Here is a 24,277-nt window from a genome sequence, read left to right on the forward strand (position 1 = left end):
CTTTCCTGCAAAACAGTGCACTGTTGTTATTATCATGTCTATATTTACAATAGTAGACTACCGGGGTTGGATTACATCCTCTAATCGTTTTGACACAAATTCAGTGTCTCTCGGAGAAGAACTTACATGTGTGTGTTTTTGTGTCCACAACTACAATGTTTACTTTTGTTTGTGTGTGGTTTTCGCGATGCTGTGGGTTTTGAAGTGTTTGTTCTCTGGACCAGCATGTATTTTCATTGTCCCTTCCCTAACACACACACAAATACACACACACACACACACACACACTGGTTAGCACTTATACTGTGCTTCTTGCCACAACAATAGGCACCATTCATTGAGAGGTGGCACAACGCCAAATACTAACGTAGCTAAGGATAAGCTACACAAGAGCCTCAAGGCGGAACATGACAATTCCTTCTAGCAACCAAGTGGCGCTCGTAGGAATAAGTTCTCCGCTGAAGGGTTCGGAGAGGGACAGCCTGATTGATATTAGCGCTTTCATTGGGACATGGGTCGACGTCATGGGGAACCTGGAGGGGTTGGCTTGGAAAAGGACAGCCTGGGAGACGGCCGCCAGAACAGTTTCCATGCCAATCTTTTGACTACTTTTTTCTTTTTTTTTCTGCACTTGTTTCAACACACACTCATAATGTTCAAATAGAGGGGTTGACTTATTTGTTTTGTCAGCGATCACAAGGTACATCTGTAAAAGCAACAATCCAACAGCCGCGTTAATTGACAGGGACGAAAGAAAGGCATTTGCATTAAATAAGCCCACTGACCCCCTACTGTGTTACATGAACACACCCTTACTGGACTATATATTTGTATATACACTCTTCATACTTGTTCATTCTTCACTGTTCATTCTTTTTGCACATTACTGCTTAATTGCACAGCCCTGTTAAATATCCCATCCCACTCTATTGTTATTTCTAATCTAATTACGGTAGTGTATACTCGACCACATTGTGCACAATTGTACAGCCCTGGCCTATTTTATTTTATAATTCTATTCTATTGTACTTCTATTTTTAATTTAGTTTATATTCCATTTGATCTCATTCTACCTTTTATTTTATTCTACCGTAATTGTCTTGTCTGTTAATGTCACGACCAAATCAAATTCCTTGTATGTGTAAAACCTTCTGATTTCTGATTTTCGGATTGAAATGATATATTTGTGAGTGCAGACCTATTCCTTTTATATTTTTGAGTTCTTGTATTAAATGCACTTGTGATTTGATATGAGTTGAATGTGTGTCACAGTGGCAGGGAAAGCCACTATTCAGGTGAAATGTAAATTGACTTTGACAGTCTACTTTTCACGAGTCTTAAGGTCAAATTCTTGAACTGTGCACACATCCGCTCACAACTCAGTGCTTTGGAAAAGAAAGTCTGAAATTGACTGCCACCTGATCCTCTTTGTCAGATAACGAAGGCCACAACAATCCTATTTTCCACTGCCACGTTGATTAAAAAGAAAAGTTAAATTGCCTCGTCCTCTCCGTGCCCCAAGAGGAAACAAGTGAATCATATGGCCTATCGTTTTTTTCCCCAACTGCAAAGGTAAACATATCATTTCATGCGTGATTTCCCCTCTCCCCGCAGCCAGCCTGTGCCAGATCTCATACTGTAGGAGCTTAGTCTAGAGATGACTGATTGACAGACAGACAGACAGACAGACAGACTGACTGATAGAAAATGGATATGAAATAGACACATGAACGTAGTATGCCAGAAGCGAGAGAAGCTTATTATCAGTTTGAATCTTGTGGGAATTTCCTTTTTTCCTTCTAAGATAATTGCTCAAATCATTCCACCTATATAATCTCCTTCTATTTTCTCCATAAAGCTGTACTTGAACCGTACCGTATCGCCGATTAGTTAGATTGGGTCTAATTCAGCAGATCTCGCAGAGTTAAAGGAAACACCGCCTCAGCATTTTTGTTTGGCCTGTATTATTCATAGTCATTCGGAGTCATAAAGTGTTTATGCGGCTCTATAGATTGTTGCTGACTCTGCTGTCATTACCTCTTGCTGAGTTACCGTTGGACCTGGGAATAACATTATCAATGAAGAGCGGAATAAACCTAAACATCTTGGATAGAAATTAATATTCTCCGTGAAATAGCCTGCTGAAATGCCTTCTTTCCAGGGGATTTTTGTATTTATTTATTTCACCTTTTTTATTGGGGGGGGGGGGGGGGGGGTGTAGTAGAGGCTGGCAATCTGTCTGCCTGTGTTGAGCAGCCGTCTGTGGGTGAAGCTTTAGACAAGGGGGAGCAGGAGAGTATGAGGGAGGGAGGTGTGTGTGTGTGCATGTGTGTGTCGGGGGAGACTGTTCAAGCTCGTTTGTGTTTTCTTTTTCCTCGTCAGTTCCCTCCTCCCCTCCCTGCCTCCCTCCTGTCCCTCCCTCCTTCCCTCTCTTCCTCCCTCCCTCCCTCCGTCTCTCACAGCTAGGCTCCTCTCAGGGTCAGGTAGCAGGAGTAACTAACACACTTTCATACACACATACACACACACATACACACAGACAGTTCCAGAGCCACAGAGAGCGCACAACACACGCACATGCACACGTACACACACACACACACACACACATACACGTACACACACACACCCAACACAGTCTTCACTTCCTCCCCAGAGGCCGGTGGGTGCAGACAGGATGGGCCGCTGCTCCCACAGTGAGCTGTGAGGATGGAGAAGAGAGTGTGTGTGATTCAGACTGACTTCCACCAGTACAGGTCCTCCATCGCCCTCAACGGCAGGTCCCTGGAACACGTAAGAAGAATATGCTGCCCCTCTCTGTCTCTCTCTCTCTCTCTCTCTCTCTCTCTCTCTCTCTCTCTCTCTCTCTCTCTCTCTGCCTCTCATCTGGCTCTCACACTGTCTCTGTTACACATTCTCTCTCTCTCTCTCTCTCTCTCTCTCTCTCTCTCTCTCTCTCTCTCTCTCTCTCTCTCTCTCTCTCTCTCTCTCTCTCTGCCTCTAGCTCTCACTCTGTCTCTGTTACACATTCTCTCTCGCTCTCTCTCTTTCTCTCTCTCTCTCTCTCTCTCTCTCTCCTTTATCTCCCTCCCTTTCTCTCACTATCCCTTTCATTATCTCTCTCACCTTTTCCCCCACACCTTAAATTTGTACTTCTACTCCTTTCCTCCTTCCTTCCCTCTCTCTCTCTCTCTCTCTCTCTCTCTCTCTCTCTCTCTCTCTCTCTCTCTCTCTCTCTCTCTCTCTCTCTCTCTCTCTCTCTCTCTCTCTCTCTCTCTCTCTCTCTCTCTCTCTCTCTCTCTCTGTTTCTCTGTCTGCCTAATTGTATCTCCTCTACACTATTTTTAATACTCTGTCTATCTTTGTGTGTATCGATCTGTGCTGGTACTCTAGTGTGGTGTTGTAACACTGATGCTCTAGCTTGGTGTTGTAACCAAGCAGAGCGACTGATGCTCTAGCATGGTAAAGGTATAGCGTTCTTTTCCAAAGTGCTTTACAATTTGTTCCTCACATTTGACCCATTCACTCACACATTCACACACCGACGGCGGAGGCGACCATGCAAGGTGCCAACCTGCTCATCGTGAGCAATTAGGGGTTAAGTGTCTTGCTCAAGGACACTTCGACAGGCTGCCCGGGAGGAGCGGGAATCGAACCGGGAACCTCTGGATTACCAGATGACTGCTCTACGTCCTGATCCACTGTCGCCCCCACGTGGTGTTGTAACACTGGTGCTCTAGTGTGGTGTTGTAACACTGGTGGTCTAGTGTGGTGTTGTAACACTGATGCTCTAGTGTGGTGTTGTAACACTGGTGCTCTAGTGTGGTGTTGTAACACTGGTGCTCTAGCGTGGTGTTGTAACACTGGTGCTCTAGCTTGGTGTTGTAACACTGGTGCTCTAGTGTGGTGTTGTAACACTGATGCTCTAGCTTGGTGTTGTAACACTGATGCTCTAGTGTGGTGTTGTAACACTGTGTTAGGGTTTGAAACCGACCTCAACAGCACGGCACAGACAGGTAGTTCAGAGTTAGCCAAACACTAGGGCGTATTTATTACAGAATCAAAAAGAGCCAAATAACAAATCTGAATCAACAAAAAAGGAGAGTGCCTTTGGCAGAGTTGTCTGCGGCTCTGCAGATCCTCCCGGTGTTATAGGTGGGGAATCGGCGTAGGCGCCGCTGCAGCTCTGCAGATACTCCCAGATCCAACTCGGAGTGGAAACAGAGAGAGAGAGAGAGATCAACAACAGTCCAACAGTACACAGAGGCAGTGCAGTTCAGTCCTCCCTTAGCTGAGTCCAGTATGAAATACAAGTGACTTGATCTTCGGTGTAAACTACACGCAAGTTAGCTGAGTCCAGTACAAAACAAAACAGTACTTCTTCAGTGTTATCCAAACACACAATTTAGCTGAGTCCAGTACAAAACAAAACGGTACTTCTTCAGTGTTATCCAAACACACAATTTAGCTGAGTCCAGTACAAAACAAAAACGGTATTTCTTCAGTGTTATCCAAACACACAAAAACAGATGATCCAAAAAGGTTTGTTTCCAAAACTCACCAAAGCGCAAACGCGTAAAGCGGGCAACGAGGCGCAGCTCCAAACGGATGATCAAGATATTCACCAGCGGCGATCCAAAGATGTCCTGGAAGGAAAGTAGACGAGGCACAACAACGGGGGGAAGACAGGCAGTAGCAGTAGTAATCAAAACGACCCGACAACGATTGAAAGAAGGTCCGAGTATATGAAGCCTCTGGAGCCCTAATCACAAACTACGACAGCTGCGTGATGGAATTGGTAATCGCTCCTGAAGCGTGTGGCGGGGAATGCACCAATCAACACAGTACCTTGAAGAAGCGTGTGGCGGGGAACGAGCCAATCCTCACAGTACCCCCCCCCCTCCACGGGAGCCACCCGGCGACCAGCCTGACCCGGCTCGTCCGGATGGGAACGATGGAAGTCTGTGATCAGGCCCGGGGTCCATGATGAGCCGGCGGGAGACCCAGCTCCGTTCCTCCGGGCCGTATCCCTCCCAGTCCACCAGGTACTGGAACCCCCGACCCCGCCGCCGGACACCCATCAGCTGGCGGACTTGCCACTGGGGGTGTCCGTCCACCATCTCGGGAGGAGGCGGGTCCGGAGCAGGAGGCATCAGGGGACTGAGAGAGACAGGCTTAACCCGGGACACATGGAAAACGGGGTGAATGCGCATGGACGCAGGAAGCTTAAGACTCACCGCCGCCGGACTGAGTACCTTCAGAACCTCAAAAGGACAGACGAACCGGGGGTTAAGCTTCTTGGCCGAGGACCGAAGCGGAAGGTCCTTTGCGGACAGCCACACCCTCTGCCCAGGGTGGTATGTCGGCGCAGGGACCCTGCGCCGGTCAGCCCCACGACTGGCGCGCTCCGATGATCGGAGCAGCGCAGTCCTGGTGATCTCCCAGACCCGACGGCACCGGTCGAGATGGTCCTGTACGGAGGGAACTGCCACCTCCGACTCCTGTGCAGGGAAAAGAGGGGGTTGGTAGCCGAGGGATATCTCAAAAGGTGAGAGGCCGGTGGCGGAACTGACCATGGAGTTGATGGAGTACTCGACCCAGGGAAGGAACCGGCTCCAAGAAGCGGGTTTCTCGGCAGCCACACACCGAAGAGCAGACTCCACGCTCTGGTTCATCCTCTCCGTTGTCTGTTAGTCTGGGGATGATAACCAGAGGAAAGACTGACCGTTGCCCCCAATCCCTTGCAAAAAGCCCGCCATACCTGGGAAGTGAACTGGAGCCCCCGGTCCGAGACGACGTCCTGGGGAAACCCATGGAGGCGGAACACGTGGCGTGTCAGGAGGTCCGCCGTCTCGGCCGCCGAGGGAAGCATGGGAAGGGCCACGAGGTGAATCCCCTTGCTGAACCGATCCACCACGGTCAGTAGGCACGTGTTCCCCTGGGAAGAAGGAAGACCCGTGACGAAGTCCAACGCCACATGGGACCAAGGGCGGCTCGGAATAGGAAGCGGCTGCAATAGCCCGGAGGGTGCCTGGTGGGAGGCCTTGCCTCCAAGGACTCAGAGATATATCTATCCATCACTGCCTTCTCAGGGACGGTCAGACTGTAGAGGCGGCTGCCGGGAAGGGGAGCCCCTGAGCGGAGGTCGATGGCACAGTTGTAAGGCCGGTAAGGCGGAAGGGCCTGAGCCCGGGACTTACTGAAAACCTCCTCGAGGTCGTGGTACTCGGGGGGTATAGTCGAGAGGTCCGGGGGCGGCTCACAAAGGGGGCTCCGGGGCGAGGGACAGGACGCCGCCTGAAGACACTGGGCATGACAGGCGGAGCTCCACCCCCTGATGGTACCGCAGGACCAGGCGATGTGGGGCTCATGCAGCCCGAGCCAGGGCCTGCCCAGGACTACTGGGACAAGAGGGGATCTGGTGATTAAAAACTGGAGTCTCTCAACGTGGTTACCAGCAATGGTGAGAAGGACTGGACAGGTGCGTTGAGTGATGTCAGCCAGGCGGTGCTGGTCCAACGCGAACACCTCCAAGGGTCTCACGAGGTCCTCTAGCGGAATGTTGGCCTAGGTAGCAAACTCGAAATCCAGGAAACTCTCGTCAGCACCCGAGTCAATGAGTGCCTCCACCGTCGCCCGTTGGTCCGCCCAGGCCAGGGTGACGCTCATCAGACGGCTAGGTGGTGCACGGTTCTGGGAACGAGAAAAACGGCTCACCAGGATCTCCCGGGGTCCCGGCGAGCCTGATCTTTTGGCCGGGTGGGGCAGTTGGAGATACGGTGCCCATCCCGGCTGCAGTAGAGGCAAAGGCCGGACCTGAACCTGGCCTCCTGTTCAGCCGGGCTAAGGTGTGAGCGTCCCAGCTGCATGGGTTCCTCCTCGGGCACCGAACGGGAGGGGAAGGAACCACCAGTTGTGGTGGGAGCAGGACGGACCGCAGTACCGTCACGAGTGCGGGGGGTCTGGGGAACTTCTGGGGGTCCCAGTCGGGGTCTCTCACGCCTTCTCTCCCGGAGGCGTCCGTCGATGAGAATGGCGAGGTTGAATAGGTCCTCGAGGGACTCAGGCTCCTCACGGGTCGCGAGCTGGTCCCTTACAGCGTCGTTGAGCCCCCTCATGAAGGTGAGATGAAGCGATTGATCGTTCCAACCGCTCTCCGTTGCGGCCATTCTGAACTCCAGCACGTAGTCGGTGACCCCGCCACTGCCCTGCCGGAAGGTGCCCAACCGAGCTCCTGGGTCCTGGCCACGGGCTGGGTGGTGGAAAACCCTGCGGAGTTCTGCCACGAAGTCTGGGTAGGAAAAACAAAAATCAGCCCTCATTGCCCAGGAGGCAGTAACCCACTGTGCTGCCCGGCCTGAGAGCAGGTTAGTCATGTAAGCCACTCGGGCTCCCTCTGAAGTGAATCGGCTGGGTTGATGAAGAAAAACCAACTCTCATTGCATGATGAATGTGGCACAATCCTCGAAGTTACCATTGAACAACCGTGGTTCGGAGAGACGGGGATCCCGAGGTGCGGGATCGGGAGACGCGGGGCCCGCCACGGCTGCGGGTGGTGCTCTGGCCGAGAATCCTGAAGCAGGTGGGGTTACAAGCAGGGCGTTAAATGCTTCACTCAGAGTTTGTAATTGGTGAAGAATATCAGCCTGCTGATTACCCTGGGCTATCTGCAGGGTAGCCAGAGAGCCAAGGGACTCCTGAATAGGCAGGACCTGGGCTCGGAGCTCCTGTACAGCAGCCGCAGCCGCACCTAACTGTAGTCTGTGGTCGTTGGTCAATTCAATCTGGACCGCCAACGCTGTTCTGACTCTGTCTGTGTCGGCTGAGGTCGTCATGGTCGGGTCGTAATGTTAGGGTTTGAAATCGACCTCAACAGCACGGCACAGACAGGTAGTTCAGAGTTAGCCAAACACTAGGGCGTATTTATTACAGAATCAAAAAGAGCCAAATAACAAATCTGAATCAACAAAAAAGGAGAATGCCTTTGGCAGAGTTGTCTGCGGCTCTGCAGATCCTCCCGGTGTTAGAGGTGGGGAATCGGCGTAGGCGTCACTGTGGCTCTGCAGATACTCCCAGATCCAACTCGGAGTGGAAACGGAGAGAGGGAGAGATCAACAACAGTCCAACAGTACACAGAGGCAGTGCAGTTCAGTCCTCCCTTAGCTGAGTCCAGTATGAAATACAAGTGACTTGATCTTCTGTGTAAACTACACACAAGTTAGCTGAGTCCAGTACAAAACAAAACGGTACTTCTTCAGTGTTATCCAAACACACAATTTAGCTGAGTCCAGTACAAAACAAAACGGTACTTCTTCAGTGTTATCCAAACACACAAAAACAGATAATCCAAAAAGGTTTGTTTCCAAAACGCACCAAAGCGCAAACGCGTAAAGCGGGCAACGAGGTGCAGCTCCAAACGGATGATCAAGATATTCACCAGCGGCGATCCAAAGACAACAACGGGGGGAAGACAGGCAGTAGCAGTAGTAATCAAAACGACCCGACAACGATTGAAAGAAGGTCTGAGTATATGAAGCCTCTGGAGCGCTAATCACAAACTACGACAGGTGCGTGATGGAATTGGTAATCGCTCCTGAAGAGTGTGGCGGGGAATGCACCAATCAACACAGTACCTTGAAGAAGCGTGTGGCGGGGAACGAGCCAATCCTCACACACTGGTGCTCTAGTGTGGTGTTGTAACACTGATGCTCTAGCTTGGTGTTGTAACACTGGTGCTCTAGTGTGGTGTTGTAACACTGATGCTCTAGCTTGGTGTTGTAACACTGGTGCTCTAGCTTGGTGTTGTAACACTGGTGCTCTAGTGTGGTGTTGTAACACTGATGCTCTAGTGTGGTGTTGTAACACTGGTGCTCTAGTGTGGTGGTGTAACACTGGTGCTCTAGTGTGGTGTTGTAGCACTGGGGCTCTAGCTTGGTGTTGTAACACTGGTGCTCTAGTGTGGTGTTGTAACACTGATGCTCTAGTGTGGTGTTGTAACACTGGTGCTCTAGTCTGGTGTTGTAACACTGGTGCTCTAGTGTGGTGTTGTAACACTGGTGCTCTAGTGTGGTGTTGTAACACTGATGCTCTAGTGTGGTGTTGTAACACTGGTGCTCTAGTGTTGTGTTGTAACACTGGTGCTCTAGTGTGGTGTTGTAACACTGATGCAGCTCTAGTGTGGTGTTGTAACACTGGTGCTCTAGTGTGGTGTTGTAACACTGGTGCTCTAGTGTGGTGTTGTAACACTGGTGCTCTAGCGTGGTGTTGTAACACTGATGCAGCTCTAGTGTGGTGTTGTAACACTGGTGCTCTAGTGTGGTGTTGTAACACTGATGCTCTAGCTTGGTGTTGTAACACTGGTGCTCTAGTGTGGTCTTGTAACACTGGTGCTCTAGCTTGGTGTTGTAACACTGGTGCTCTAGTCTGGTGTTGTAACACTGGTGCTCTAGTGTGGTGTTGTAACACTGGTGCTCTAGTGTGGTGTTGTAACACTGGTGCTCTAGTGTGGTGTTGTAACACTGGTGCTCTAGTGTGGTGTTGTAACACTGATGCTCTAGTGTGGTGTTGTAACACTGATGCAGCTCTAGTGTGGTGTTGTAACACTGGTGCTCTAGTGTGGTGTTGTAACACTGGTGCTCTAGTGTGGTGTTGTAACACTGGTGCTCTAGTGTGGTGTTGTAACACTGATGCGCTAGTGTGGTGTTGTAACACTGGTGCTGTAGTGTGGTGTTGTAACACTGGTGCTCTAGTGTGGTCTTGTAACACTGGTGCTCTAGTGTGGTGTTGTAACACTGGTGCTCTAGTGTGGTGCTGTAACACTGGTGCTCTAGTGTGGTGTTGTAACACTGGTGCTCTAGTGTGGTGCTGTAACACTGGTGCTCTAGTGTGGTGTTGTAACACTGGTGCTCTAGTGTGGTGTTGTAACACTGGTGCTCTAGTGTGGTGTTGTAACACTGGTGCTCTAGTGTGGTGTTGTAACACTGGTGCTCTAGTGTGGTGTTGTAACACTGGTGCTCTAGTGTGGTGTTGTAACACTGATGCAGCTCTAGTGTGGTGTTGTAACACTGGTGCTCTAGTGTGGTGTTGTAACACTGGTTCTCTAGTGTGGTGTTGTAACACTGGTGCTCTAGTGTGGTGTTGTAACACTGGTGCTCTAGTGTGGTGTTGTAACACTGATGCTCTAGTGTGGTGTTGTAACACTGGTGCTCTAGTGTGGTGTTGTAACACTGGTGCTCTAGTGTGGTCTTGTAACACTGGTGCTCTAGTGTGGTGTTGTAACACTGGTGCTCTAGTGTGGTGCTGTAACACTGGTGCTCTAGTGTGGTGTTGTAACACTGGTGCTCTAGTGTGGTGCTGTAACACTGGTGCTCTAGTGTGGTGTTGTAACACTGGTGCTCTAGTGTGGTGTTGTAACACTGGTGCTCTAGTGTGGTGTTGTAACACTGGTGCTCTAGTGTGGTGTTGTAACACTGGTGCTCTAGTGTGGTGTTGTAACACTGGTGCTCTAGTGTGGTGTTGTAACACTGATGCAGCTCTAGTGTGGTGTTGTAACACTGGTGCTCTAGTGTGGTGTTGTAACACTGGTTCTCTAGTGTGGTGTTGTAACACTGGTGCTCTAGTGTGGTGTTGTAACACTGGTGCTCTAGTGTGGTGTTGTAACACTGATGCTCTAGTGTGGTGTTGTAACACTGGTGCTCTAGTGTGGTGTTGTAACACTGGTGCTCTAGTGTGGTGTTGTAACACTGGTGCTCTAGTGTGGTGTTGTAACACTGATGCAGCTCTAGTGTGGTGTTGTAACACTAGTGCTCTAGTGTGGTGTTGTAACACTGGTTCTCTAGTGTGGTGTTGTAACACTGGTGCTCTAGTGTGGTGTTGTAACACTGGTGCTCTAGTGTGGTGTTGTAACACTGATGCTCTAGCTTGGTGTTGTAACACTGGTGCTCTAGTGTGGTGTTGTAACACTGATGCTCTAGTGTGGTGTTGTAACACTGGTGCTCTAGTGTGGTGTTGTAACACTGATGCTCTAGTGTGGTGTTGTAACACTGGTGCTCTAGTGTGGTGTTGTAACACTGGTGCTCTAGTGTGGTGTTGTAACACTGGTGCTCTAGTGTGGTGTTGTAACACTGATGCTCTAGCTTGGTGTTGTAACACTGATGCTCTAGTGTGGTGTTGTAACACTGGTGCTCTAGTGTGGTGTTGTAACACTGATGCTCTAGTGTGGTGTTGTAACACTGGTGCTCTAGTGTGGTGTTGTAACACTGGTGCTCTAGTGTGGTGTTGTAACACTGATGCTCTAGTGTGGTGTTGTAACACTGGTGCTCTAGTGTGGTGTTGTAACACTGGTTCTCTAGTGTGGTGTTGTAACACTGGTGCTCTAGTGTGGTGTTGTAACACTGGTGCTCTAGTGTGGTGTTGTAACACTGATGCTCTAGCTTGGTGTTGTAACACTGGTGCTCTAGTGTGGTGTTGTAACACTGATGCTCTTGTGTGGTGTTGTAACACTGGTGCTCTAGTGTGGTGTTGTAACACTGGTGCTCTAGTGTGGTGTTGTAACACTGGTGCTCTAGTGTGGTGTTGTAACACTGGTGATCTAGTGTGGTGTTGTAACACTGATGCTCTAGCTTGGTGTTGTAACACTGGTGCTCTAGTGTGGTGTTGTAACACTGATGCTCTAGTTTGGTGTTGTAACACTGGTGCCCTAGTGTGGTGTTGTAACACTGGTGCCCTAGTGTGGTGTTGTAACACTGGTGCTCTAGTGTTGTGTTGTAACACTGATGCTCTAGTGTGGTGTTGTAACACTGGTGCTCTAGTGTGGTGTTGTAACACTGGTGCTCTAGTGTGGTGTTGTAACACTGGTGCTCTAGTGTGGTGTTGTAACACTGGTGCTCTAGTGTGGTGTTGTAACACTGGTGCCCTAGTGTGGTGTTGTAACACTAGTGCTCTAGTGTGGTGTTGTAACACTGGTGCTCTAGTGTGGTGTTGTAACACTGATGCAGCTCTAGTGTGGTGTTGTAACATTGGTGCTCTAGTGTGGTGTTGTAACACTGGTGCTCTAGTGTGGTGTTCTAACACTGATGCAGCTCTAGTGTGGTGTTGTAACACTGGTGCTCTAGTGTGGTGTTGTAACACTGATGCTCTAGTGTGGTGTTGTAACACTGGTGCTCTAGCTTGGTGTTGTAACACTGGTGCTCTAGTGTGGTGTTGTAACACTGGTGCTCTAGTGTGGTGTTGTAACACTGATGCTCTAGTGTGGTGTTGTAACACTGGTGCTCTAGTGTGGTGTTGTAACACTGATGCTCTAGTGTGGTGTTGTAACACTGGTGCTCTAGTGTGGTGTTGTAACACTGGTGCTCTAGTGTGGTGTTGTAACACTGATGCTCTAGTGTGGTGTTGTAACACTGATGCAGCTCTAGTGTGGTGTTGTAACACTGGTGCTCTAGTGTGGTGTTGTAACACTGATGCAGCTCTAGTGTGGTGTTGTAACACTGGTTATCTAGTGTGGTGTTGTAACACTGATGCTCTAGTGTGGTGTTGTAACACTGGTGCTCTAGTGTGGTGTTGTAACACTGATGCTCTAGTGTGGTGTTGTAACACTGGTGCTCTAGTGTGGTCTTGTAACACTGATGCTCTAGCTTGGTGTTGTAACACTGGGGCTCTAGCTTGGTGTTGTAACACTGATGCTCTAGTGTGGTGTTGTAACACTGATGCTCTAGTGTGGTGTTGTAACACTGATGCTCTAGTGTGGTGTTGTAACACTGGTGCTCTAGTGTGGTGTTGTAACACTGGTGCTCTAGTGTGGTGTTGTAACACTGGGGCTCTAGTGTGGTGTTGTAACACTGATGCTCTAGTGTGGTGTTGTAACACTGATGCTCTAGTGTGGTGTTGTAACACTGGTGCTCTAGTGTGGTGTTGTAACATTGGTGCTCTAGTGTGGTGTTGTAACACTGGTGCTCTAGTGTGGTGTTGTAACACTGATGCTCTAGTGTGGTGTTGTAACACTGGTGCTCTAGTGTGGTCTTGTAACACTGGTGCTCTAGTGTGGTGTTGTAACACTGGTGCTCTAGTGTGGTGTTGTAACACTGGTGCCCTAGTGTGGTGTTGTAACACTGGTGCTCTAGTGTGGTGTTGTAACACTGGTGCTCTAGTGTGGTGTTGTAACACTGGTGCTCTAGTGTGGTCTTGTAACACTGGTGCTCTAGTGTGGTGTTGTAACACTGGTGCCCTAGTGTGGTGTTGTAACACTGGTGCTCTAGTGTGGTGTTGTAACACTGGTGCCTTAGTGTGGTGTTGTAACACTGGTGCTCTAGTGTGGTGTTGTAACACTGGTGCCCTAGTGTGGTGTTGTAACACTGGTGCTCTAGTGTGGTGTTGTAACACTGGTGCTCTAGTGTGGTGTTGTAACACTGGTGCTCTAGTGTGGTGTTGTAACACTGATGCTCTAGCTTGGTGTTGTAACACTGGTGCTCTAGTGTGGTGTTGTAACACTGATGCTCTAGTGTGGTGTTGTAACACTGGTGCTCTAGTGTGGTGTTGTAACACTGGTGCTCTAGTGTGGTGTTGTAACACTGGTGCTCTAGTGTGGTGTTGTAACACTGGTGCTCTAGTGTGGTGTTGTAACACTGGTGCTCTAGTGTGGTGTTGTAACACTGGTGCTCTAGTGTGGTGTTGTAACACTGATGCTCTAGTGTGGTGTTGTAACACTGGTGCTCTAGTGTGGTGTTGTAACACTGGTGCTCTAGTGTGGTGTTGTAACACTGGTGCTCTAGTGTGGTGTTGTAACACTGGTGCTCTAGTGTGGTGTTGTAACACTGGTGCTCTAGTGTGGTGTTGTAACACTGGTGCTCTAGTGTGGTGTTGTAACACTGATGCTCTAGTGTGGTGTTGTAACACTGGTGCTCTAGTGTGGTGTTGTAACACTGGTGCTCTAGTGTGGTGTTGTAACACTGGTGCTCTAGTGTGGTGTTGTAACACTGATGCTCTAGTGTGGTGTTGTAACACTGATGCAGCTCTAGTGTGGTGTTGTAACACTGGTGCTCTAGTGTGGTGTTGTAACACTGATGCTCTAGTGTGGTGTTGTAACACTGGTGCTCTAGTGTGGTGTTGTAACACTGATGCTCTAGTGTGGTGTTGTAACACTGATGCAGCTCTAGTGTGGTGTTGTAACACTGGTGCTCTAGTGTGGTGTTGTAACACTGGTGCTCTAGTGTGGTGTTGTAACACTGGTGCTCTAGTGTGGTGTTGTAACACTGGTGCTCTAGTGTGGTGTTGTAACACTGGTGCTCTAGTGTGGTCTTGTAACACTGGTGCTCTAGCTTGGTGTTGTAACACTGATGCAGCTCTAGTGTGGTGTTGTAACACTGGTGCTCTAGTGTGGTGTTGTAACACTGGTGCTCTAGTGTGGTGTTGTAACACTGGTGCTCTAGTGTGGTGTTGTAACACTGATGCTCTAGTGTGGTGTTGTAACACTGGTGCTCTAGTGTGGTGTTGTAACACTGGTGCTCTAGTGTGGTGTTGTAACACTGGTGCTCTAGTGTGGTGTTGTAACACTGGGGTTCTAGCTTGGTGTTGTAACACTGGTGCTCTAGCTTGGTGTTGTAACACTGGTGCTCTAGTGTGGTGTTGTAACACTGGTGCTCTAGTGTGGTGTTGTAACACTGGTGCTCTTGTGTGGTGTTGTAACACTGGTGCTCTAGCGTGGTGTTGTAACACTGGTGCTCTAGTGTGGTGTTGTAACACTGGTGCTCTAGTGTGGTGTTGTAACACTGGTGCTCTAGTGTGGTGTTGTAACACTGGTGCTCTAGCGTGGTGTTGTAACACTGGTGCTCTAGTGTGGATATTTATAAACAAAAGCATTCAGGGAGATTTCAAAGTGCTGTCTGTAAGATTGTCTATGGTTTGGAATGAGGACCATATCTCAACCTTTGGAGTAAGCACGCCATTTAATGCTTGAGTCTACCCGGTTCTCAATTTGATGGGCCGGCAATGACAACCTTGTAAAATCAACCAGTCTACACGGTCCTCATTCCAATCTTACAGACTACACAATAGATCCCTAATGCAGCCCTCCGTTAGTTCAAGACATGTTTTTTCAGCCACAGGTTGGGAGAAAGACGAGTGGTAGCTCTGTATGCTGTTTTGAAGTCTGGGTTGTTATCTCTTCATCGTTGACGTGTGTGCGTGTGTGCGTGTGTGTGTGTGTGTGTGTGTGTGTGTGTGTGTGTGTGTGTGTGTGTGTGTGTGTGTGTGTGTGTGTGTGTGTGTGTGTGTGTGTGTGTGTGTGTGTGTGTGTGTGTGTGTGTGTGTGTGTGTGTGTGTGTGTGTGTGTGTGTGTGTGTGTGTGTGTGTGTGTGTGTGTGTGTGTGTGTGTGTGTGTGTGTGTGTGTGTGTGTGTGTGCATGTGTGCATGTGTGTGTGTGTGTATGTGACATCAGCCTGCCTCTCTTCACTGCAGACCATGCTGGCACTTAGATAAATGAGGCTGATGTTTCTCTAAACACACTTTTGCACGCATACTAACATGTGCGAACACACACAGGCACACACACACACGTACGCACGTACGCACGCACACTTACACACACAGCCACAGTTCTACACACTTTCTCATTTACACACACACAGTCCTATGCACACATACAGTATATGTGTACACACACGTGCACATGCACACACACACACACACACACACACACACAGATCCTTCCTCTACAGGTGTGTCTAGCAACAAAGACATGAAAGACATGTGACTTCCCTCGGTTATGTGGGACAGTAGAGAGAACACCTCTCACCTTGCTGCTTGCATCTCATCTACCTGTTTCATGTTTTAATAAAACTGAATGGAACTAGAGTGAAAAATCCGAATGGTGTTGATTTGTAGTTCGAGATAATTATGTGTGGAACCATACAGAGAGGCTCTATACTGCACAAGCGTGGTTTAAAAGCATTAAAGTTCAATGCTTTAAAGATGCAATTCTGGATGTACTCGACTGTCGAAAATCTTTATTTTTTACTTGTAAATAGTAAAATAAGCATTTTGGAATTTCCCTAGTCCATCATTAGTCAAATATACAGTAATTTAAAACATTGCTAATGTAAATAAACCTTTTACAAACTCGAAATCAATGGAAAACCCTTTTCTCCTCCATGTTTATCAAAGGCTCAAAGTGATACATATTGGAGTGGAAAGAATGACTTGAACCTAGTAGATGACTGTATGTAAAGCCAGTGTTCGGATGACAGTGCTTTAATTCCAGGATATGGCATACTGCAATCACTGATTGTGCTTTAATTTTTGCACACTTTTTAGTATTCTTATGTGCTGTTGTTGACAACGTCTGCCTTTATCGAGGTTGTGAAACTATCGACGCAGGGAAATACTCTCATGAGCAGGAGATTATGTTAATGATGTGATCGGTCCCCCCCCCCCCCCCCCCGTCGCTGCTGATGAGCAACATAATTGACCGTAATTACATAACAACAATAGAGTCATTGATGTCATTTATAAGCCAGCGTTCTTGTACTGTATCTGACCCGCGTCCGTTGGCCTTCCACATCAGAGGAACCTAAAGTGAATTGTGAGGTGCTCCGTTGATCAAAGGCTGGCTGTGCGCTCCTCCGTGACCCGAACCCAGGGTTCACCCAGAGGCTGTGGACCGCTTCACCTCTCCAGTCCACTCACCTGGCAGCGTTCTGGTGTATCACCGGTATGTCTTTGTAGAGTCCGTCCTAGTGGCTAGCTACCATATCTGAGAACCGTTGCTTTTGATTGTGTTGTCGGTAGCAGACAACCAGCACCTGCTAACGGGTCTGACCCTTTAGCTCACCTGCTTAGTGCGGCCGCCTGTGGATCTTATGGTCCCAGGTTCAAATCCACTGGGTTACATTGGTGACAGGCAGCGGTGAGATCTCACGGCCCTGTGAATCTGTATCCAGGTTCATGTAGCAATGGGGGTGGGATCTCAGTGCCTTAACCCTGGGAAAGTGCGTGCATGGATGAAAGATCATGCAAGGACGCACTTCTTGGGGGGAGGGGGGGGGGGGTTACGATTGTAAACTACTAATGAGTCGCCAACCAGCACCTGCTAACGGATTTGATCATTTAGCTCAGCTGGTTAGTGTGGCCGCCTGTGATCCCAAGTTCAAATCCTCTCTTTTACTTTGGTGACTGCGGTAGGATCTCACTGCCCTGTAAATCTGTATCCAGGTTCACATAGAAATGGGGGTGGGATCACAGTGCCTTAACCCTGGGGAAGTGTGTGCATGGATGAAAGAACATGCAAGGACGCACTTCTCGGGGGGGGGGGGGGTTGTAAACTACTAACAAGTCGTCGCAGTCAACGAGCACCTGCTAACGGGTCTGACCCTTTAGTGCGGCTGCCTGTGGATCCTATGGTCCCAGGTTCAAATAGTTTACACTACCATATCCGAGAAGTGTTGCTTTTGATTGTGTTGTTTGAAGGTAGTTTGGCTGGGTGTTCGCGTTGGCGCTAAAGGCAGCAATGTTTATTTAGTTTAGTTTAGTTTATTCGGATCCCCATTAGCCATTGCCACAGGCATAGGCTACTATTACTGGGGTCCACACAAATCAATACAATACAATAAAATCAATACAATACAATTAATACAATACAATACAATAAAACAATACAATACACCTCAATAACACATAAAAATATTATATAATAAAATATCTAAGTTCACCAATCACACCCATCTACTCAATCATGTTTCAAGGCATATATGTTCACTTAAAGCACAACAATACATCTCAATACAATATACAAATATATTAAAAATCTAAGTTCAACAATCACCCACTATGTTTACTTAACTGACAGTACCACTCTTTCTTATATGATTTTAAGGTGTTTTTTAAATGTCTGTTTGTCTTCAACCCTAGTTAGTGCAGGTGGTAAGGAATTCCATGCAGTCATGGCTCTATACATCACAGTTCTTTTCATTGCATTTGTTCTTGGCATCTTTACAGTACATCTTTCCATTGACACATGCCTGGTGGAGTAACTGTGTCTGTTGATTGTGAATTGTATCTCATCATATAGACAAGCAGGTTTTTTGTTCTTATATATATTTCTAAAAAACATTATGATATTTACATTTAGTCTTTGTTCTACCATTAATCATGACAGTTTTTCATGCATGCTTACTATGTTTGACCTTTTCCTACAATGTTTATAATGTGGTAAAGAGCCCATGGCCTCATGTAGGTGATACCGGGTGGCGGAAGCCACAACCTCTACCAGGTGTCAATGGAGGTAGCTGCCTATGGCATACAGCTGTTTAAATAAGCTAGCGGAATGGCGACTCTGGGAGTAATATCACACTCGCCTCCTTTTTGGCCAGGAATGTCAAGAATGAGGGGGAGAAGTTTTTATTTGGTAAATTGCAACACACGCTGGAAAAGAGAAGAATGTGATATTTTGGATTCACGAGAGCCACCGGTATTTACAGTACTCCTCTAACGAGATGGAAAGTCTCTGGAAACTCTGGTTCCCTGGGAGGAAACTAGGAGCAAACAGTGTGTTAATCGCGGAGAGACAGCCCTGTGTGTCTGTTTTGACAGTCGACTGTTCACATTCGGTGTAGGACAAACACACCTCCTCTGCCTCAAGTCAAAACATGAACACTTTGCAATATACCGTAAGTGCCATTAGTCATGCAGAGAGAGGGATTGTACAGTCACAATGGAGAGAGGTTCATTTGGGTTATAGTTGGCAAACAACGCCGCTGGCTTACGAGGTTGAGCCATGCGATCAGGGTGATCCATTGACATGTTACGTGTCCAAAAGGTGCAGTTCACGTTATTGCATTTAGACAATTTCGACTTCCAAAATCTCAAAAACTAAAAACACTTGTGCCAGTGCTTTTTGAATAGATTGAGATGTCAAATCAGCTTTGAACTAAGTGAACTGTTCCTTTTTAAAGGGGAATGTCACCCATTTTAGAATGAATATATTATATTCCCAAATGAGGTCTAGCATTGCTAGAGGAATTAAAAACTAATTTTGGTGTAAGAGCCCACGCAAACATTTAGGCGCGACAGCGGCTCAGGAAGTAGAGCAGGCATCGGAAGCTTCTGGCTCCTTCCCGGCAGCGTGTCGAATAATAATAATAATAATAATAATAATAATAATAATAATAATAATAATAATAATAATAATAATAATAATAATAATAATAATAATAATAATAATAATAATAAATTGGATTTAAAGAGAGAAGCACCTTTTTCAGACTCAAGGACACATTACAAAGAGAGAGAAGCTATAAGCTAGAAGCTAGAAGCTAAAATATGAATATATATGTATAGTAACAACAGGAAAAACAAAACAAATAAGATAAAAAAGGAAGCAAGGTGCTGTCCAATTGGACGAAACGGTAACAAGAAAATGTACAAAAACAAAAACAACGGGATCTGTGGCTTAAAAGAAATGAGTCAGGGGGAAAGGGGGTCGAAGTGTCCTTGAGCAGGACACTTACCCCCTAGCTGCTCCCCGATGAGCAGGTTGGCACCTTGCATGGTCGCCTCCGCCGTCGGTGTGTGAATGTGTGAGTGAATGGTTGAATGTGAGGCATAAGTTGTAAAGCGATTTGGATAAAAGCGCGATATAAATGCAGTCCATGTGGCCACACAGTCAGAGCCCCATTGCCTATGGAGCAGACCCATATTTTAATTTACATCCATGTTACATCACCAATTGGAGGATTTTCTCTCTGGATTCTAGGTTCAGGAGAGAGCAGCGGTGCGTGTTCACAAATATTGATTGAAACTGTCCTGGGGTCAGATCATAATGTGAATTCTTAAAATGGGGGACATTCCCCTTTTGAGTGCAGCAATAAATCAACACTGACAGGTAAAATATTGTGTGTTTAGCCGACTGTAACCAAAGGAAGATCAGGTGAGTGCTCACGGTGGTTAAAACAAACTTAAATGAATTATATCTTAACAACACAGGTAGACACTTAAGAGGAGAGTTGTGATACTTTGCCACATTTCCACCTTCTAATTTCAACAGTTTTGACAGTCTTGAGGTAAACTCACTGTTAGGTTTGGATTGTTAAGCTAATGACAGCTTCTTTCCCCCCAATGGCACAGATACCGGCACTCAAGCAGCAGCAGGTTTTTCTCTTTTCGTGTGTGTGTGTGTGTGTGTGTGTGTGTGTGTGTGTGTGTGTGTGTGTGTGTGTGTGTGTGTGTGTGTGTGTGTGTGTGTGTGTGTGTGTGTGTGTGTGTGTGTGTGTGTGTGTGTGTGTGTGTGTGTGTGTGTGTGTGTGTGTGTGTGTGTGTGTGTGTGTGTGTGTGTGCAGTTGTGTATGTGTGTGTGCGTGTGTGTGTGTGCAGTTGTGTATGTGTGTGTGCGTGTGTGTGTGTGTGTGTGCAGTTGTGCATGTGTGTGTGCAGTTGTGCATGTGTGCGTTTGTGTGTAGTTTTGGGCGTTTGTATGTATGTGGTCGTGCATAATGTGTGTATGTATGTGTGTATGTGTGTGTGTGTGTGTGCGTGTGCGTGTGTGTGTGTGTAGGCTCTGCGTGTCCTCATACTGCTCTCTCTCCTCAAGCCATCTTCTTTAGAGCTCGCCATGGAAAATGAGTTCACATCTGTTTTTCCATGCGAGGAAAATGACAAAATTCATCGTTCGGTCGCCAAGCCAAAAATGACTTGTAGAATCTTGTTAGGTGCAGAGAGGAGAAGAAGATTGATTGACTCTGGCAGACTGGCATACACAGCATTAACGTGTACAGTAAGATGCCTGGCGTCTGTGGGACACATTAGCTGTGTTGGACAGAGCTTCCAGGTCAAGGCTGTGGACCAAATGAGCTTGGCTGCTATGTGAAATGCATCAGATCGGCATGTTTATGTCCCAGAACTCATTTGCAAGCAACGACACACAGAGGACCCATGTGGCCTTGCTGAGCTAGCAAGCGCTCGGAGAATGTAAACTCCATTAATGCCCGTGCAGTACTGTACATCTTAACCTCTTAAGCCCTAGCCATGTTTTCAGAAAATTCGCCTAAAAATACATACCTAAGTAAATGGAAGATTGCTCCACTTCTACAAGGTCCATTTGCATGTTTTTGGTATCTAGGGACATCTATGGATCTCAGGTTTCCCTGTGTCGTTGTAGTGCTGAGAATATACACTTTGACTGCTGTTTTGACAGGGATAGTGTCTTTACTCTTGGCTACATTTGAAAAAGAAATGCAACATTAATTAATACGTTCTGTATTAATCTATTTATGGCGTGATATCAATATTGTACCGGTACCGGACCGCTCGGGATTAAGGGGTTAAAATGCGATACCGGGGCACCCTCGTGGCGCACCGCATAGTGCATCGCACACCTACGCGGCCGTCCCGGGTTCGCCTCCTGCTCCCGGTGATATTTGTCGCATGTCTTCCCCACATCTCCTCCCGTTCGCCCTCTCCTCTGTCGGTCCTGCGTGACCAGAAAAGCTGTAAAAATGCAAAAAAGAAAATATATGCGATACCAAAACAAAGATATATGGCTGTTGCCAGGCAAGAAACATTGTATCTCCAACAGGGTTTTCAGGGGTTAGGAAAAACAATATAAGATATTCCTTTATTGAATATAATTTACTATGAATATAGGAATATGAACAAGTAAACAGTATAATAAAAGGTGCAGATGAGGGTTTGTATGCCCTATCAGTTATATTATATGTTACAATACATATGGTCATTGGTCCTCATGCACCAACGGACTTACAACAAAAGTTAAGAGCAAATTTCATCGTAGCTCCACTTACAACCTTTTCGGGGCGATTTTGGCATTCACGAACGGTTCCTTCTCGGGGATTCACTCGTAGCTAAGAGCAGGATTTACGAGCACGGAAGAGCAGTCGTAAGTCGGACAGACTGGTGTGCGCTGTGTTCTTAAGGGCTTTATTTGAAAGGAATCATGGTGATTGCGTTCACGTCGATTCTACAGACATCCTCGGAATTAAATAATTATAATAATAATAAATATGACAATCTTTGTCTCATAAAAAATTATGTTTTACATTTACAGTCATGACTCAACGTGGCATCGTGATGTCTGAAAATTTATAAAAACACTACACCAACACTGCAAATGACAGTGTTGTGATAAATAAATAAGAACTAAACCCAATCCCGTGGATATAGCTGCAGTGGAATAGATGGACACATCTACATTCTGCTCTCAGTATAGCCTTTTCATAGGCTATATATTTGCCATGTTCTCTGTTGTTATTATGTATTGTTGGTTTTATTCATATTTTTAGACATTGCTTATTGTATACATTGTAAGAGCCAGTGAAGAAACATTCCAACAAGCGCTTCCATCACCACCGCGGTCCTCTCCTGGCTGTTAGCGAACCACTCCAGGCTGTTGGCATCGCCTGGACCGTGTTGCCATGGGCACGGGAACGCGTGGCACCGCTGGTGGACGGGGGGCAGCGGTGTACTTGTGCTGTATGATGACAATACATTTTTAATCTAATCGAATTTGCTGCCCCCCGTCCACCAGCGCTGCCCCTCAGCCCCCCGTCCACCAGCGCTGCCCCTCAGCCCCCCCGTCCACCAGCGCTGCCCCTCAGCCCCCCGTCCACCAGCGGTGCCACGCGGGCCCGTGGCAACACGGTCCAGGTGATGCTGGACAGCCAGGAGAGGGTCGCCAAACAGCCTGGAGAGGTTCGCTAACAGCCCGCGGTGATTATGGAAGCACTTGCGGCCACCCTGGCCCAAATAAAATTTACAAATTAAAATACAATTACTCAGTAGTATTTATATATTTTATACCCAGTTTAATCACCTGTGCATTGTATATTACTATTGCACTTTACTGTTACATTTGCACTCTGGTTAGATGTCAAACTTATTTCCGTTGTATTGTACTAGTGCTGTATGATGACAATACATTTGAATCTAATCGTATTTTGATCAGTCGCAAATCGCTTCCGCGCTACCTGTTGGATACGGGGGTCAGCACAACCCAGATGCAATGCTCAGCCTCTCCCTTCCGTTTTGCACATGACCCTCACCTTATAAGGAGCTGGCGGGGAGTGTCTGTATGTAAATTCCGGTATACGAGAACACGCTTCCAGTTTATGAATGAGTGACGTACTTCATTCAAGAAGTTTGCAGCTACAATGATTTTGGCAACTTCAGAGAACCTCTCCACGCATTGATGAATCCGGGGGTGACTATCGTAGCTTTTCTCTTACAAACTTCCAATGAGGTTATTTAAGAGGAAACGTATGACAATGTTGCTGCTTAAGGTCCATTAACACTTAGAATCTGAATATATACTATGAGTAAGTAAAGTATTCAGTATACACAGGTGCAGTATACATAGGCATGATATACATCATACGGTATATATTGTAGTCCGTGCATTTTAGGTGATCAGTCATTCCTAGTAGTTCTTGAGTTCACAAACGACCTCATTTTCAAATTGACAACCATGTACCATTATCTTTGAACTTTTGACCTTTACACTGGGTTTTGAATGGTTTCCGTGGTTCCATTCCTTAGGGTCGTGAAACATGCTCATACAGAGATACAGACAACTGTGTCAACTTTCAACTCAAGTAACAAGGTGAAAATCAATCAACATTGGGGATAAGAGGTTTTTCCGCCTGACAGCAGCGGCATCTTATCCACTATGACTCGAAGACATTTACGGAGCATAGCGGGCGATGGCCTGTTTGACCGCAGACACAGAGCACTCCACACACTTCACTGTAGCTGCTTCACCTCCCAGGGACAAGGCATTTGAACAGAACCCTTCGAGGACTTAGCTACGTCTTAAATTCTTCTGTCGAAACCTGCACGACCATCGCTTGCTGCCGTTTCTTACTTTTTTTTACCCACTTTTTCTCCTCCTTTTCCTGTGATTTTTCTCCCATCCCAATTTTCCTCTCATGCCAATTCTCCCTCCCCTGTCCTGACCGTTGCTCGCATGTGCCCCCCACTGGCCGGTCGTAGGGAGGATATAAGCCCATCACATGTCCCCTCTGATACATGTGGAGGCAGCCAGTCACTTCTTTTCACCTGCCAGCGCGGACTCTCATTGGCGAGGTGTAACGTGTGGGACGCTCACACTGCCCCCGCCATTTCCTGTCTTTGCTGTGCAGGCGCCCTGACCGACCTGTAGGAGTCGCTGTTTACAACGACCAGACTACCACCCATCGACTCCCCTCCCGCTGACTTGAGTCAGTATGACGGCCGGCCCAAGCCGGAGGCAGCGCTGACAGCCGGATTCGATACCAGTGT

At 47.3% G+C, this 24,277-nt stretch overlaps 1 protein-coding gene across 1 annotated transcript in view; it reads left to right on the forward strand.

Annotated features, from left to right (window-relative positions):
• Nucleotides 1-2,502: 2,502 nt before the first annotated feature.
• The window catches only part of LOC311235570 (uncharacterized protein), a gene marked incomplete at its 3' end in the record, with an annotated part of 50,208 nt that continues 28,433 nt past the window's right edge, over nucleotides 2,503-24,277 (forward strand). The window contains exon 1 of the mRNA XM_084323037.1: nucleotides 2,503-2,793. Coding sequence (XP_084179163.1) covers nucleotides 2,710-2,793 — 84 coding nt within the window. The 5' untranslated portion in view covers nucleotides 2,503-2,709. The remainder of the gene's footprint in view (nucleotides 2,794-24,277) is intronic.

This window comes from Notolepis coatsorum (genome assembly GCF_963971535.1).
Source record: "Notolepis coatsorum genome assembly, chromosome: 10".
Lineage (NCBI taxonomy): Eukaryota > Metazoa > Chordata > Actinopteri > Aulopiformes > Paralepididae > Notolepis > Notolepis coatsorum.